Raw genomic sequence first — 16,816 nt, forward strand, 5'->3', positions numbered from 1 at the left:
CTTGTTGACTATGCTTGATGATTGTTTTGTTCTTTAAATGTCTTTCAATAACATCCAGGATAATCTCTATTTGAATAGCGTCTCCTCCTTTGGTATCAACTGCACTACTCAGCTTGGTGTCATCTGCAAACTTGCTGAGGGTGCTCTCAATGCCATCGTCTATATCATTGATGAAGATCAAGTCAACTTTTTTTTTTTTTAATGACAAATTATTTTTGTGTTTCTGAGCTTTTAGAATGCATAGTGTGCTTTTTTTTTTTTCCTCTTTACTATACTATGTGACTTGAAATGTGTTAAAAATAATTGAAAACATATACAGTACTTATCAAAAAGAGCTTGTACTTTGAGTAAAACAACAAAATAGAGACTCATTTCAGGTAGCTTGATATTACCTTAATGTCCTGAACAGCTTAGATGGATCCATTCTTTGTGAGTAAATGTTAAATAAAAAAGTCTGGAGCTCTGGATTCTTTTCCTGAATAAGCATGATGCATATCATATAATATCAATTAGTCAATCTGTCATGAACAAAGGATTTCATACTGTGCACAGGATTTATTCATATTAAATCTCCTTGCTCGTCTGCTTACCATGAAGAACTGCTGCTCCTAAGATTGCAATGTTCCTTTGGCTTGCAGTTCTGTGATAATAGTTACAACTTCCAAAGTGGAATTTATCTTACCTGAATTTAAATGCCTTCTATTTAGGCCTCTGTGTCTGCGTTCTCGTGTGCCAAAATATAAAGTTATGTAAGCTAAAGAGGTGAGGAACCATCATCATATGCATGTGGGAGACCAGGTATGAACCAGGTGAGGAGTTCCAGCCTGTGTCTGACATATCCAGAAATTGAGGGAAAAAAACTCTTTGTGGAGCAACAGTGCAAAACCCACCAATACTCCCTGAACTAAGATGACATCAAATGAACTCTGGTAAGAAAGCTTTTCAAAACTTTGCATGCCTGTGTCACTCTAGCTATAATATATTAAAAAAAAAAAAAAAAAAAAAAAAAAAGATTCTACCATGCCCTTAAGTCATGCTGGACGAGATTAAGAACAGAATATAATACTCTCAGAATAAAACTTAGCTTTAGCCAAGTTTTCTTTTCATTCCAACTTCTGAATGCCCAGGATGAAGCAGGAATGAAATGCCTCCAGGTTGTAAAAGCTCGTCTGAATTCTCAAAGCCATTGACCAAAATGAACCTGTTATTACCATTGTCAATTAGAGTGGAGACTTGAAAAGGGGTCTGAGCAGTTACCCAGATGTTTTCAGCCTGACTGTGCTTCAAAGACAGCATGCAAGCTCCAGGCACTTTCTATCAATGTGAGTGCTTCGTTGGAGTTTCCTTTCTGTCCTCCTCTCATTAGAAACAAGCAAATATTCCAGTTTTTATTAATTTGACTTTCAGAATATAGTGTTGAAATTAGGTTTTCTATTATTTCATTTCCCCTTTGAGGAGAGGACTGAGTAAGGCCCATAATTTGCAGAAGAAATATGAGAAAGTCACGAAACAGTGAAGAGCCTTGAAAAGAGACTTACGGCTTTCCTATGCCTCAATTTCTCCATCTGCAGAAGAGAAGGAATAGCACTTCCCTAGTTTCTGTAGAAAGCATGGAAAAAAAAAAAAAGTTTGCATACTCTTATAACCACTTGGATTTTCTTGGTAAGCCTTCAAATGCAACTGGCTAAAAATCAGTGCTTCTCTTATATATTCAAAACTGTGCAGCCATTTCTAAGCGTCCTAGGACTTGTTTTCAAATGACATGTTTTAGGAGCATAATAAAGTCTAAAACTATCAAATTTGGTTTCCTCTATAATTTGGAATGGCAGTATGAAAATTTAAGTCTCAGAAAATTGATTTTGGATTAGATATGGAAACAGTTCTCTGTGTGTTAAAACATCTCATGGATGGTATTTTATTCTTTCCTGCTTTATATTTATAGCATTTTTTTTAGCTATACTTCATAAAAAATCAGTGTTTAGCTCTGGAGAGTTATTTGGAGAAGAACTTTACATCTTTGTGCATTAGCAGTACTCTGTCATTTTCTGATACTGAGTGGGAGATGTGGTAGATGTTGCTCCTACTTACAGGATTAGCAGTGAGTGTTTGTTCCAAATCCTCTGTGAATCCCTTAAATCCTGAATTTAATAGAATTTTTCATGTTCATATGATGAATTGGTGACCCAAATTATTAAATCAAACCACCACTTTTTTTTTTTTATTCTCAAGAAAATTTTGATGTAATAAACTCAGAAATTAACTTAAGAATGAATTATAGTATTTCCAGCAGTTAATTAGAAAAATTAATCAAGGACTTCCTGTGAATAAGAGCAGGTAGAATCATGATCCAGTGGACAGACCACATTTTAAAAAAGTCAGGAGTACTGAACATCATGCCAGTAGCTGTGTTACTGTCACTGCTGAAGTGTTGTACCTCCTCTCATAGAAAGAGGACAATGGGCATTTTAGGTCCTGGACTAGTCCTCTTCCACTTTCAACACAGTATTTCAGACCTTCTTTTTCTACTTGACTTTTGCATCCCACTTATAGGTGATTGTCTTGTTCCTCTGTCTTTTTGTTTGTTTGTTTGTTTGTTTGTTTGTTATAGAGCTTCTTGTGCTAGAAAGAGGTGTAAAAAGAGTAGAAATGTAGTGCCATGCAGCAACAAGGATCTGTGCATCTTTTCCCTGCTAAAGTCCTGCACTGAAGCCTGACCCTATTCTGGCACAAAACAAAGTAAATTAGTTTTGAGGCACAAGTATTTCAGCAACTAAATTCTTTGTGAAATGAAACCTAATTTCTGAAGGTCTCTTCTTTCCTACTGAATATGAATAGACGTTCTGTTTGTTGTTGCTGTTGCTTTTTTTTTTTTTTTCTGATGTCCCTCTTGTTAAAATATTTTTGTGTAAATAATCCTTTTGAAGCTGAGACACTGAGCAGCCAGATATCCAAGAGGTACATTTCCCAGAACTATGCAGGCTAGTGATTCTACCACCCAGCCCATTAGTATTCAGGTCCTTTGAGTTTGCTGTTTTCCCTTCTTTTGCTTGTTTGTGGATCCATGCCACCTATAGAATTTGGCTATGTCTTTAAAATCAGATAAACCCCACAGGATAGAGGCTGGATTATGGGCTGGCAACTGTCCATATCATTTTTTTACTATCACATTCCCTTACATAGGTCTGACCTATCAAGTGGCACACACACACCTGATGTCAAAGACTGCTCTCAACAGCTGATTTTGTGAGTTACTTGTTTTTCAATTCATCACGGTTAGCTTACAAGGAGAAGGGTGACTCCTGTCACTGCTTTATTTACAAGTACAGATGGAACATTTGGGCCACTATTGCAGCCAGTGGGAAAGCATATATAGTTTTGGTCTTCATGAGTCAGGCAAAACATCTTTCTCCTGATTGTGTCTCACCTCATTACTTTCTGTTCTTTTCCCAATTGACCAGAAAAATGAAAGACCAATGGTAGAGTAGTTAACTTTAAAACTGGAGTACATTTTTGTATTGCAGCTGGCAAAGGCAGTTTAGTAAATAGGCTTTATAGAATCATAGAATCATAGAATATCCTGGGTTGGAAGAGATCTACAAGGATCATTAAGTCCAACTCCTGGCTCCACAAAGGACCACCCAAAAATATGTCTGAGAGTGTTGTCCAAACAATTCTTGAATTCTGGCAGGCTCAGTGCTATGTCCACTTTCCTAGGGAGACTGTTCCAGTGTCTGACCACCCTCTTGGTGTAGAACCTTTTCCTAACACTCAGCCGGATCCTCCCCTGTCCCAGCTTTATGCCGTTCTCTTGGGTCCTGTTGCTGTCCCCAGAGAGCATAGCTCAGCTCATGCCCCTCCGCTGCCCTTATGAGGAAGCTGTAGGCCACCATGAGGCCTCCCCTTAGTCTCCTCTTCTCTAGGCTGAACAATCCAAGTGACTGCATCTACTGCTCATAAATATCACCCTCTGGACCCTTTAGCATCTTTGCAGATTTCTTTAGGATGCTCTCTAGACGTGTTTTATGTCTTTCCTATACTGTGGTGCCCCAGACCGCACACAGTACTTGAGGTGAGGCTGCACAATTGCAGAATAGAGTGGGACAAGCACTTCTCTCAACCAGCTAGTAATGCTGTGCTTGATGCACCCTGGGATATGATAATATCTGACTGAATATGATAGGTAGATCGGTATGATATGAAAGATTTATATTGGTCAACACTGAGTTTCACTCAAGAGAATTGCCCTGCTGCTAAAAACGGGACACTGTTTACTGTCTTTGTACAAAACCACTTCATTTCACAAAAACAAATAAACCCTGGTGATTAATCTAACTAAAATATAATGTATATTGTTGAGTCTGACATCTGTGAAGCCAGAGACACTGTCCTTCTCTTAAAATAATTGAAAAATTAAGTGATAATAGAAAGATGTAATTTCTTTCTATTACGTTAACTCTGGAGCCATAGAGAGTAGTTTGGTTTGAAAGGGATAGTGACAGGTCATCTAGTCAAATTCCCTGTCCCTTGCTCAAAGCAAGACCACATGTATTAAGGGACTTGTTTACCTGTTTTGAATATGTCCAAAGAGGGACTACCTCTGTTCACAACCTCTTCTAGCATTTGATTACCCTCACTGTGATTATTATTTTTTTTTTTCAAATATCTGAATAGAATTTCTCATGGCAACTTGTTTTTTGGCCACTCTTCTCCTATTGCTGTGTACTTTCAAGAAGAGTCCATATGTCTTACTCAGGGACACCAATATCTTCTGCTGGAAAGCCTAAATCTACATGTAATACAGTCAATTATCACAGGTGCTAAATAACACCTTTGGGACCTGGTGTTTGCATTCATGATAATACATCCTATTAACTTCCTATACATCCTATTATCCTGTTAACTTTCTTTATAAGGGCATGCTATTCACACTGTCCATTTCTCCAGACTGTCAAGACCTTTCTGAGCAGTAAAAGCCCTATTGACCAGTATACATGTATTTTCTGGAGCCCCGACTTTGCTGGCAGTGCCTTTGTTTTTTTTGGACACATTTGTGGACACTGAAATTCTGATACCATGGACTTTCTGAGATTTGACAGTCTACGCTGAAAAAGGTTTCATTTTGTATTTTTCATGTGTACAAAAAGTTTATCTGACATATCACTTAAAAATCTTGACACAGTAAGTGGATTGCTGTAGGACCAAGCAATACTAGATCCTTCAGAAGAGACAGAGAAGTAACCACTCTAAAATGGTAACCACAGGAAAATGTCCAAGCAGCCTGTCCAAATGTAAACCTTTCCAAACTAGAAATTGGCCTTCTTCTGTTGGACCTCCGGTGTCTTAGTCCTAGTCTGCAAACTGTCATACTGTTTTAGCTACTGATATAGATAAATCAGCCAACCACCCCTATATATTTAGTTGTTTAGATTTATTTTTCTGCTTAAAAGTGGTAAATTTTGGTGTTACAGATCTGGAGAAATCTCTGATAATACTTTTTATTACATTATTGCGGTTATTTTATGATGTGAATTCATAAATATCTTAAATGGCTGGTAGAATAGACTTAAATTTTGTGGAACTTTGAGTCCTTGTAAAGCAGGGTTACAAGAAATTCATGGTGCTCTTTCTGCATAAGGCTGTCAGGAAAATCTCCCAGGAAAGGGAATGAAGGAAGGAATTTCCTAATTCACATCTACAGATGGCCATGAAAATATATTTGCTGTCATGTTCTTGTTAGAGACACTGAGAGTTTGGCCTCCCAAAGGAAGCAGAAAATTAAAGAATTTGCAGAGTTCTGGTGAGTTGGACACCGTTTCACAAGTTGGCATTGCTGGGGAGCAGTAAGAACTGTTAGGCCTCAAGTTCTTAGGTCCCTGGAAAGAAAAGTCTTGCAGAGACCTCCCAAAGTATGCCGGGATTCTTGGCCAGGACAATGTGCCTGGAAGTCTTTGTTTCTGAGGACTGTTTTAATAATTTGTAAGTACAAGTCAACAAGTTCTTATGCTTAGACATGCTTGAGTTACTAATATATGCGAATCAAAATTGTGCTGAGTGAACAAATCCGTAAAATCTGTTAAAAGAGAGAGCTTAAGAACAAAGCCCTAAAGGGAAGGAACAATGAAAATAAAAGTGGACTGAGTAGAGATGCAGATGTCTCTGATATGTGACTGCACTATAAAAGTTGGGGACAAGTAAGACTTACTTTGATTTAAAAAATAAAAAATTAAAAGCTGCAAGTATCTCTTCAAGCAGTTCTAGCAATGCGAAATAAGTCTGTGAAATGTAGTTGCAATGCTGGGCAATGCTGCAAGGGGGCAGCCCGGCCTCTCAGTTATTACAGTTTGTAGCATGAGACTGTTATTTATCATGCTATGAACTCAGTATCAATGTGATATTTGATTTCAGTATTTGAGAACGGAGGAACTGTTTTAAGGACCAATATGAATCTCCATATTTTTCAGTGACTTCTCTCAACACGAGCTTTGATTTCAACCTATATTTTAAAAAATATTCCATGAATTGCCTGATTCCCCATTTTCCATCCTATACCATGTATAACTGCTAGCTTGAACCCTGCAATAGAACAGTAAGAAAATATTATTTCATGAATTCTCTGCACTTTGCTGAGTGCTTTAACTGAACTAACATACATTCTTTTTTAAACATTATTAATTATTTAGAAAGAAGCATATTATTTAATCATTCTCTATGTGTGTATGAAAGGATATTTGAATTTTCTTTCTGTAATCTACAGTTTCCTGGAGCTACATTCGACTAAACCTACAGCTTCCATGGCAGCTAATTTCAACTATCTTGCTGTCTTGTGAAGTTTTTCTAAGCATTTCCACAGTGTAGGGTTAAGCATTGGTCATAGCCATGAATGTTTCCTCAGAAAGAGGTAGCCAATACTACCTTTAATACTTACTACCTGGGTACTTAAAATGTGCAGAGTTAGGCCACGTGTTCAATTCACCTTTTCTTCTTAGTGAGGAGGCAAAACTCTGTATATTCCTGTAACTGTGCTGATATCAGTACATTTATTTGTTCTCTGTACAGGAAGCCACAGGTGAATCTGGGTGAAGATATCAAAAAGCTGCATGTGGTTCTGATATGCCATTCTGGTTCTGACATGTTTGCAGAAAGGATTGGAAGAATTAACCATTCCTTGTTTAAAAATGAAATGTGGGACACTAGTGGAGGTGCAGTTACCCTGGGAGGTGAGCTGGTGCTAAAATAGGAACAGCAGATGAATACAGGTAGTGTGTGCAGCATTATGATAAAAATATTGTAGTCAACAAATGGGAAATTTGAATCAGCAAAACAGATTTTTATGCTGATTAGAGAAAATAAACCAAAGCAGATATTTTAAATATTTATTTGTCAGACTGAAGTAACAGCCTTTATACAGCACAATTTGCATAATTTCTCAAGATACATCTTGTCAATCACAAAAACATGACATGGATTTATACATAAAGTGAAAACTGAGACAGATTTACAAGCATTTTTGTACAATTCTCATACTGCTTTTGTTTCAGTTTTTACAACCTTTAGAACAAGCCTGTTTTTGTTGTTGTTGTTGTTGTTGTTGTTTTTGTTTTTGTCTGATGAATGTGGAAGCAAAATAAAAAATAAAGAAAAATCAAAACAAAATGAATATTAACAAACTGCTATCTATGCATGCAACATTCACTGTGGAAACATTACATTTCTTCAAGGAATAATCTTTTTTTTTGTGTGTGTTTTTGTGATTTTTTGTGTGTTTTTGAATTTTTTTAAACACTGGGTATGCTGTACACATTGTCTGTAGCATGACAGCACACACATTAGTCAGCCATTGTTGAGCACCTGAGCACATCACTGAACATCTATAAGATACAATCAAATAAGGACACATTCACATGCTTGGATGTCAGAAGGAGCTAATAATTTAAACTCAGATTGTTTTACAAAAATGTGTACTTATTTACAGGGTAACAAATTAAGAAAACTTTCTTTCAAATCTTCTATTTTGAGTTATGGATATCTATATATAATATAACTTTTGAGCTCATCAGCATATCTTCTTATTAACATTTTTAAAATAATAAACCAAAACATGTAGAAAACATCAAAATGCTTTTTATGAGTTAAAGAGAGAGTATCCGGATTTGCCTATTCCATCTGTTTTCCTTCTAAAGGCAGCATGTATTCTTAAAGAGCAACAGATCCTACATGCCAGGTGTATTAAAAAATCACAAGGCATGGAGGAATAGGGTTTAAATATAATGTATGTGGATACTTACACTAAATTTCCTCTCCGTTTCATTACCTTTATAAGTTACACTCACACAAATGCAAATTTTCTCTGTTATTCACATAGGTATGTACATATCTAGATATATACTCAAATAATGGAATTTGGGACATTCAGCATTGTAACAATGAAAATAAAGTACTTAAAAATAGTGTCAGTTATGATTCAAATAATAATTTAAAAAAATACTATTAACATCTTTATGATATCTCCATGAAACTAAATCCTAATTAAATAATCTCTATTGGGCACACACTAGCATACAATATAATAGATGTCTTCTTTTTCTTCATCATCATCCTCAAAGTAAGAATCAATATCAGCTGGTTACCAGCTACCATTTCCCACAGCCTAACCATGCAAACACCCAGCATCCAGAAAAATAACTCAAATATTTCATAGGTCTTGATTTAAAGCCAGTTTAATTCAACAGAACTATTGTTATTGACTTTAGCTGGTTTGGATTGGGTTTGTGTTTCTTCCACACTAGATCCATGCAATGTAAAAATGTGGATAATAATAAAGAAGCAGCCCCTGGATACTATCCCTTTAGAGTGTAATGATAAAGAACTAGCTCAACATTCATCATAGAAACTCTCATGTCTAGTTTTAACCTGGAAAAAAAAAAAAAAAAGTGTTTGCTGCTTATGTTATGGATAATAATAATGATAACATTAGAAATCCCTGTCATTTGTAAACACACACACTGTGCTTCTGCTCATTTTTCATTTGTTTCCACTATACAAGGGCTTGAACAAAGAAGCAGCTTCAATCTCTGTCGACTCAGCAGATTTATGAATAAAAAAGTTTAAATACCTCTGCTATTGCCTCCCTGCAATATGCATCTTTGAAACGACTATAGAAATGTGTGAACTCATTAATAATCAATCACTCAGAAATGATAAAAACTCTTGCCACATCTAAGCATTTTTGGCCAGATAACAGAAATAAAAAATAATGAGAAAAAAAGTGAAAAAAAATGTACTAAGATATATACAAAAAAGTAAAAAAATACTAATAGTCCTTGTTTGATATTTTTTAAAAAACGTCACAAGAGAGTTTTTCCTGACTTCATTCATAAAACAAGAAAAAAGGAAAAAAAAGCATTCAAACATGAATCTGTGTTGCATAGTGTGATTCCAGTACAACCTAGAAATTTGGTCAAAAAAAGGAACTTGGCACACTTTGAAAGCATCCTCTGACCACTGAATGATGCTGCCTCAGAAAAGAGAGAGTGTGTAGGCCCAGGTCTGTCACTAGCCTGTCCTATGCGACATCAAAAGAGCCCTATCCTTGCTGCATCTGGCTGAGGCAGTGCCTCATTCCTTTGCTTTTCATGATGGGAATCCAAAACTACCATTTCAAAATCCAGCAACATATTGTGTATTATTCATAGAATTAATAATGCTTGAATTAAACCAGTTGCTGACAGCTGCTTAGCAGGCAAAGGTAGTTGTTCCATACAGCCACAGCTATACCAACCAACACAACTACTTTATAAAAATATTTGCCACATTTGTATGTGTGTGAGAGCAAAGCATGCCGGTCTGCTTTCTCAATTAAGAGTGATGATTACAGGCTTCCCAGTAAGGCAGCGAGATAGTGCTCATTCCTGCTGGAAATCTCCATAGCAACTACCAGCATGACTTGCTGTCTTTATAATAAATCTTAGCAAGAACAAAATTACCAGCAGTTTGCACAAAATTGCACACCTCATGGCTTGTACTTCACACAGTAATTGAAACTGGACTGTTTCTTTTTTAAAGCAAAACAAAGCAAACAAACAAACAAAAAATAATCCTACACTATAGCCATCAGTAATGCAAAATAACCCACCAAAAGAGCAACACATCAAATATATCCACGTATGATTTTTTGGTTTGATCGGGGATTATTTTTTTTTTAAGTATTTATCATCTTATAAAAACGTACACAACATCAAAACATGTAGGATGTTTACAATAACTCCAGATGACTGTTTTAAAATATATGAGAGGTAGGGTATACATATATTGGTGAAAGCATAAAATTCAACATTAAAGTACACATCCCACTTCCACTGTCAGTGATGTTGTGTTTTTAAGTTATCACATAAAGTTTAGATATGACTGTTCTGCTTGCAAGTCAAGCAGGCTACCAGAAGGTTATGAACAAGTTAATCGCAGTTTTCTTGGTGTGTGTATCCTTAAAATTTTCTGTTTCTTCTCATCTTCCTTTTTGATGCTGTTAAGCTGGTAAATATAAATCAAAAACTGTATGTGAAGAAGTGTCTCCAGATTAGTGTGGCTTTTCGTGGCCACACTTCTGAATGAGTTGAGCCTTATTTTTCCCTTGTTTAAGCATATATTATTTTCCAAAATAATATTTTCAATTCGTCTTGTACAAACTGTGGAAGTGTGCTACATATAATAGTGTTCAGAAAACATATGAAGACATACATTAAATGATTTGTGAAATGTCCTTATTGGTCAAGAAAAACTAAGTCTGAAGTGCAGAATTTAGGTAATTTTCTTTTTAAATATGCAAAGGTCATGAGGTAATATTTCAAGGGAAATCACTTTCTAATGAACTGTGAAATATTAACTGACTTCTGAGTAACGAGGGTAACAAGGGAGATAACACTATATTGAATCTATTTTTGTTTGTTTGTTTGCTTGTTTGTTTTTGTTTGTTTTTTAAATGCTACACTTTCAGGAATGGAAGAAAAAAGCTCTCCTTTCTTCTTCAGAAATGGTAAGAAGGAAAATGTAACACGTAGACTAAACCATCCCATGCAATAGTTTTTGTCCAAAGAGAGCTAACTGCTCAGTTGCAAACCCCTGAAAACAGGACTTTGACTGTGGAAGTGTTGATAGTCTTAAGTGTTGCAAGTTACCTTCCTATTTACTTCTTTCATAACTCAATACTCAGACATTCACCTGAGACAGTAAGAGTATATTCTCAACTCTCCTTAATGCAAGAGCCTCCAGGCAGTAACTGTCCTTGTATCCCTTTCCTTAGATTTGAGGCATTGTTGATACAGAGCACAGTGGGTCTACTGCTCCAAAGTGCCTACAGGATAGAGTTCATTATCTATGTACAGGTTTGGAATAAGACTGATTGCTGAAATATAGAAGAACGACTTGGAATAGTTGTGCTAGTTCCCAGTGCTTAAATCTCCTCAATTCCAAACTTTGTTAAAGCTGCTGATTCAAAAGGTAAGGTGAAGTACAGTGACACTGACATCAAAACAAGATTTTTTCTTCCTGATGTATGCCATTTTACATCTTGACATTTCTCTTTAAAACCACATCCCAAATTATAGACCATTCATATAGTTTTTGTTTTGTTTTGTTTTGTTTCCATTACATTCTAGGACAGTGGTTTATATCAATTAATACGCAGAAACATATGAAACAATTGGCTATAATTCTCCACAACATAGTACTTAAGGGAAAAAGAAAGAAGGAAAGAAGTAACATAAAATAACATTACCACTCTTACAAACACCTAGCAGTTTGTGTCAAGTGGCATAATCTCACTACAGGAAATTATCAGAGATCTTAAAATGCAGACAAACAAGTTTGCACTTCTGATAAGTGAGATTTGGAAAATCAGTCACTCCAGGTGCTTTTGCATAAAATGATCTCCTTCTGGTTGCACAGGAAACCAGACTGCTCTTTCCATCACACTACCTCCAGCTGCAGATGAACTTTGCATTAATACCTGCCTTTCAGTCTTCATTATTTCCTTCACAGTTACTCTCTTCACAAAGAGTCCAACAACAGAGAGCCCTCATAGCAGTCTTCATTTCAAACAGCCTCACTTTAACTTCTGGGCTCATTTTGTTGGTGGTTTGTTTTGTTGGTGGTGTTTTTTGTTTTTTTTTTCTTTGCTGTTTCTTACAGCAAAACAAGTGTACTAGCCCTCATTTAAGTGTGCTATGTAGCCCAGAGACTGCTCTTTTCTACTTTGTATTCTGAAAGACTAGCTAAATACAATGATATCAAACTGTAGTCTTGGAGTGATGCTGTTTATAGCAGACACTGAAGGTTTTGTGCCTCAAGCAGACAGCTCTGCTCAGTGTGCTTGTGTAGAGCTGACCAACAGTTTGTGCCAGTTTACTATTCTTTTCCTTAGATCCACTTTGTCAAGCCAGATATAAGCTTCCCCAATCAGTGTCTTTTTCATAAACTTCCCTCCATTGGAGACAAGCAGAATCTGGGAAAATAATCATAATAAAAAATATATAGTTATTAGTGTGCATAGTAACATGGTGTATTTGTTGACAAACACGAAAGATTCTGATTAGGCTCTGTTTTGGTACCACAGATGATGATACAAACACTGAACACAACCTTTCTTGTATGGTCATCTTCCCAACAGAAAGGAAACCCAATGAAGATTGAACTTTCCCCTTCTTTTTTATTGTCATGGGATGTAGCAACTAGAAGATAGTCTTTAACTTTAGTGAACCAGTTGTTCATCTGCTGGTTGCCAAAGACAAACATGAGGTCAATTATTTAGTTACAGGTTAAAGCTTTTTGCAGCCATTGTACCACCCCCTTTAAATTCATGGATGTTAGAGGGTGTGCTATATATAAACTATAACTCAAAGCAGACTAGCGTGTGAGAAAGTCCAGAGTTCTGGCTTCTGATGTGAGTAAGACATCCTAACTAAAACCTAGAGTTGCTCTGGAATCTCATCCCTGCTATGGGCAGGGATGCCCAGCGGAGCTGCTGGTGCCTCTTGCCTGGAGATGTTCAAGACTAGGTTGGATGAGACCCTGGGCAACCTGATCTAGTGGGTGGCATCCCTGCCCATGGCAGAGGTGGGGTGTGTGGAACTAAATGATTTTTAAGGTCCCTTCCAATCCAAGCTTTCTATGACTGTGAGATTCTGTGATTCTGTGTTCTACAGTGTGGCCAGCAGGACTAGGGAAGTGATTGTCCCCCTGTACTCAGCTCTGGTGAGGCTGCACCTCAAGTATTGTCCCTTTGTCCCAGTCTAGTTTGGGAAGGACATCAAGGTGATCAAGTATGTCCAGAGAAGGGCAATGAAGCTGGTGAGGGGTTTGAAGAACAACTCTTACGAGGAGTGGCTGAGGGAGCTGGGGTTGTTTAGCCTGGAGAAGAGGAGGTGCAGGGGCAACCTTATTGCTCTCTACAGGTACCTTAAAGGAGTCTGTAATGAAGTGAGGGTTGGTATATTCTCCCATGTGCCCAGGGATAGGATGAGGGGAATGGGCTAAAGTTGTGCCAGGGGAGATTTAGGTTGGATATTAGGAAGAACTTGTTTACGGAAAGGGTTGTTAGGCATTGGAATGGGCTGCCCAGGGAAGTAGTTGAGTCACCATCCCTGGAGGTCTTTAAAAGACATTCAGATGCAAAGCTTAGTGATATGGCTTAGTGGAGGACTGGTTAGTGTTAGGTCAGGTGTTGGACTAGGTGATCCTGGAGGTCTCTTCCAACCTAAATGATTCTGTGATTCTGTGAAAAACAGGTGATCAGGTCTAGTCAGCATGGGTTTATGAAAGGCAGGTCCTGTTTGACTAACCTGATCTCTTTCTATGCAAGGTGACCCACTTAGTGGATGAGGGAAAGTCTGTGGATGTTGCCTACATAGACTTTAGTAAAGTGTTTGGCACTATTTCCCACAGTATTCTCCTGAAGAAACTGGCTGCTCATAGCTTGGATGGGCATTCATTTCACTGGATAAAAACTGGCTGGATGGCTGAGTCAAAAGCGTTGTAGTGAATGGAAATAGATAGAGTTAGCAGCTGGTCACAAGTGGCATACCCCAAAGCTTAGTACTGGGGCCAGTTCTCTTTAATATCTTTATTAATTATCTGAATGTAGAGGTCAACTGCACCTTTAGTAAGTTTGCAGACAGCATCAAGTTGGGCGGGAGTATTGATCTGCTTGAGAGTAGGAAAGCCCTGTAGAGGGATCTGGATAGGCTGGATTGATGGTCTGAGGCCAACTGTATGGGGTTCAGCTAGGCCAAATACCAGGTCCCGCACCTGGGGCACAACAAGCCCAGTGCAACACTACAGGCTGGGAGAAGAGTGGCTGGAAAGCTGCCTGTCAGAAAGAGACCTGGGGGTATTGGCTGATAGTTGAATATGAACCAGCAGTGTACCTAGGTCACCAAGAAAGCCAATGGCATCCTGGCTTGTATGAGAAATAGTGTGGACAGCAGGACTAGGTAAATGATTGTCCCTTTTTACTCAGCTCTGGTGAAGCTGTATCTTGAATATTGTGTTCAGTTTGGGGCTCCTCACTACAAGAAGGACATTGAGGTGCTAGATCATGTCCAAAGAAGGGCAACAAAGCCAGTGAAAAGTCTGGAGAACAAGTCTTATGAGGAATGGCTGAAGAAACTGGGGTTATTTAGCCTAGAGAAAAGGAGGTTCAGGAGAGACCTTATCACCCTCTAAAAGTAAGCTCTGGTGATATGTGTCAGTCTCTTCTCCCAAGCAACTAGCAATAAGACAAGAGGAAATGGCCTCAAGTTGCTCCAGGGGAGGTTTAGTTTGGATATTAGGAAAAGTTTCTTTACTGAAAGGGTTGTGAAGCATTGGAACAGGCTGCCCAAGGACATGGTTGAGTCACCATCCCTGGAAGTCTTCAAAAGATGTGCAGATGTGGTGCTTAGGGATGGGGTGTAGTGGTAGAGTTGGCAGTGCTAGGTTAGCAGTTGGACTAGATGATCTTAGAGGTCTTTTCCAACTTAAGTGATTCTATGACCTGATTAATTTTTTGGATTTATATGTTTCTTTTAGGTGTTTCTGGAAAGAATACATTTAATAACAGATACGCTTCAGAGGGGTGAGTTATCAATCAGATAATTTCTAGTATTTATTAATTTTTGATTAACCAAATTAACAATCTCAATACTTTTATATTTTATCAACTGTTTTCCAAAAAGAAAAAGAACTTATTAAAAATGGATATCCATGATAGGATTAGCAGCAGGTTAGTAATATTCACAGTCACTGAGCAGGGCTCAGGCAATGAGCAACTGAGGTAACAGATAATAGTAGGAGGCTATCACCCTCCGTGTGAACCAGCAGGAGAGAAAATGGGGCATTTTGTTGCTTGGTTTCATATATCTAGGCTAACAGCAGAAGAATGGCAGAACTGAAGAAGTTTGTACTCCACAGAGATTTTCAAGACCATACACTACACAGACATTTAACAGAACAGTAGAGCTAGAGTTTCCAGTAATCAAGAATATTAACATTTCTGAATATTTTTCATTGTGATTTGGGAAACTAAGTAAAAAATTGCAAACTTTTCAACAGAAAGAAATAAAAAATAAATAAAATTAAAATTAAAAAAAGAAAAAAGAAAGAGGGAGAAAGAAATTTACAGTCATTTTCCTGGATGAGTTTCCCAGTTCACTGGCCAGTTTTAATATCAATTGGCACATAAGATACTTAGCTAGGACACATCCATGTATCTCAGTCAACAGTTTTGATGAGGGAGGACCAAATAAGGGAGCAACAGGCACAGAACTATTAGAGAACCCCGCTGCATTCATCAGAAAGCCTGCCTCTGGGGAAACCAGGTAGCTGTGTCTTTTACTAGCGGCTTTCTATGTCACTTGGTTCAGTGTCTCCTGAAAGTGTGGATGGACCAGAAGCTGGCAAAACATCTGTGAAAAACATTCTTCTGTTTTTGTTGGTTACCTTTACATAGAACATTCTGTAATTTTAATTGCAGCCAGCTAGTCAGGCAGAAGCCAGCTAGGAATAAGGCAAAGCATCCAAGAGCCCAGTGCTTTCCAGAAGGGTCTCAGGTGGGTTGCCAAGGAACAGGGAAATCAAGAAAGTGAGCTGCCAGGGGCTGAGGCAAATGCCTGTCTGAAACTTGTCAAAATGTTTTGATTCTGTCACATCAACACTTTTGGGACAGAAAAAGTTTCTAACAGAAATTTTCTGTCACTTCTGTTCTTGATTCTTTTCTCCATTCCTCCCAGCTGGATCCCTAAAATCTGTCTTCTTTAGATTGTTTCTTCTCTCAGCATTGTTTCTTTCCTGCTCTAGGCTGTAAATTCCATCCTTGTTATCCTGATTGAGCTAGTCTCAATTTCTAATGCTCAAATGTGTTTTTGTTTTCTTATTTCCAATACTCTTGACCAGCCAAGTCTAGCTTTTTTTTTTTTTTCTTTTTTCTTTTTTTTTTTTCTTTCTTTATATGATTACCATGTTCAGTTTCCTCTTATTCCCTCTCCCTTGTCTTATTTTCTTCCCCTATCTCCTAGCTCCATTTTTGTTCTCTACATTCTGTTTTGGTTTCCTTTCCTTCTTGTCCAAATCTCTTTTGACAATGTCCATCTCTTTGACCTACATATTCATCACTCTCAAATTCAGCATTCAAATCAGCCAGTTTCATGCTTTCCAGTAGGAACAGATTGACTGATAAGCATGATAAATATATAAAACAGATGTACTGAGTCAGACCAAAGATCTCTTTAGGCAAGTGTTTTGCTTCCAAAAAATGTATAAGGCAGTACATTACGTATGCACAGTAGAA

At 37.6% G+C, this 16,816-nt stretch overlaps 1 protein-coding gene across 1 annotated transcript in view; it reads right to left on the bottom strand.

Annotated features, from left to right (window-relative positions):
• Positions 1-12,355: 12,355 nt before the first annotated feature.
• Positions 12,356-16,816, bottom strand: part of PCLO (piccolo presynaptic cytomatrix protein) — a gene marked incomplete at both ends in the record, with an annotated part of 199,010 nt that continues 194,549 nt past the window's right edge. The window contains one exon of the mRNA XM_084306345.1: positions 12,356-12,496. Coding sequence (XP_084162471.1) covers positions 12,356-12,496 — 141 coding nt within the window. The remainder of the gene's footprint in view (positions 12,497-16,816) is intronic.

Source organism: Netta rufina, assembly GCF_964035555.1.
Source record: "Netta rufina genome assembly, chromosome: 1".
NCBI classification, from domain to species: Eukaryota; Metazoa; Chordata; class Aves; order Anseriformes; family Anatidae; genus Netta; species Netta rufina.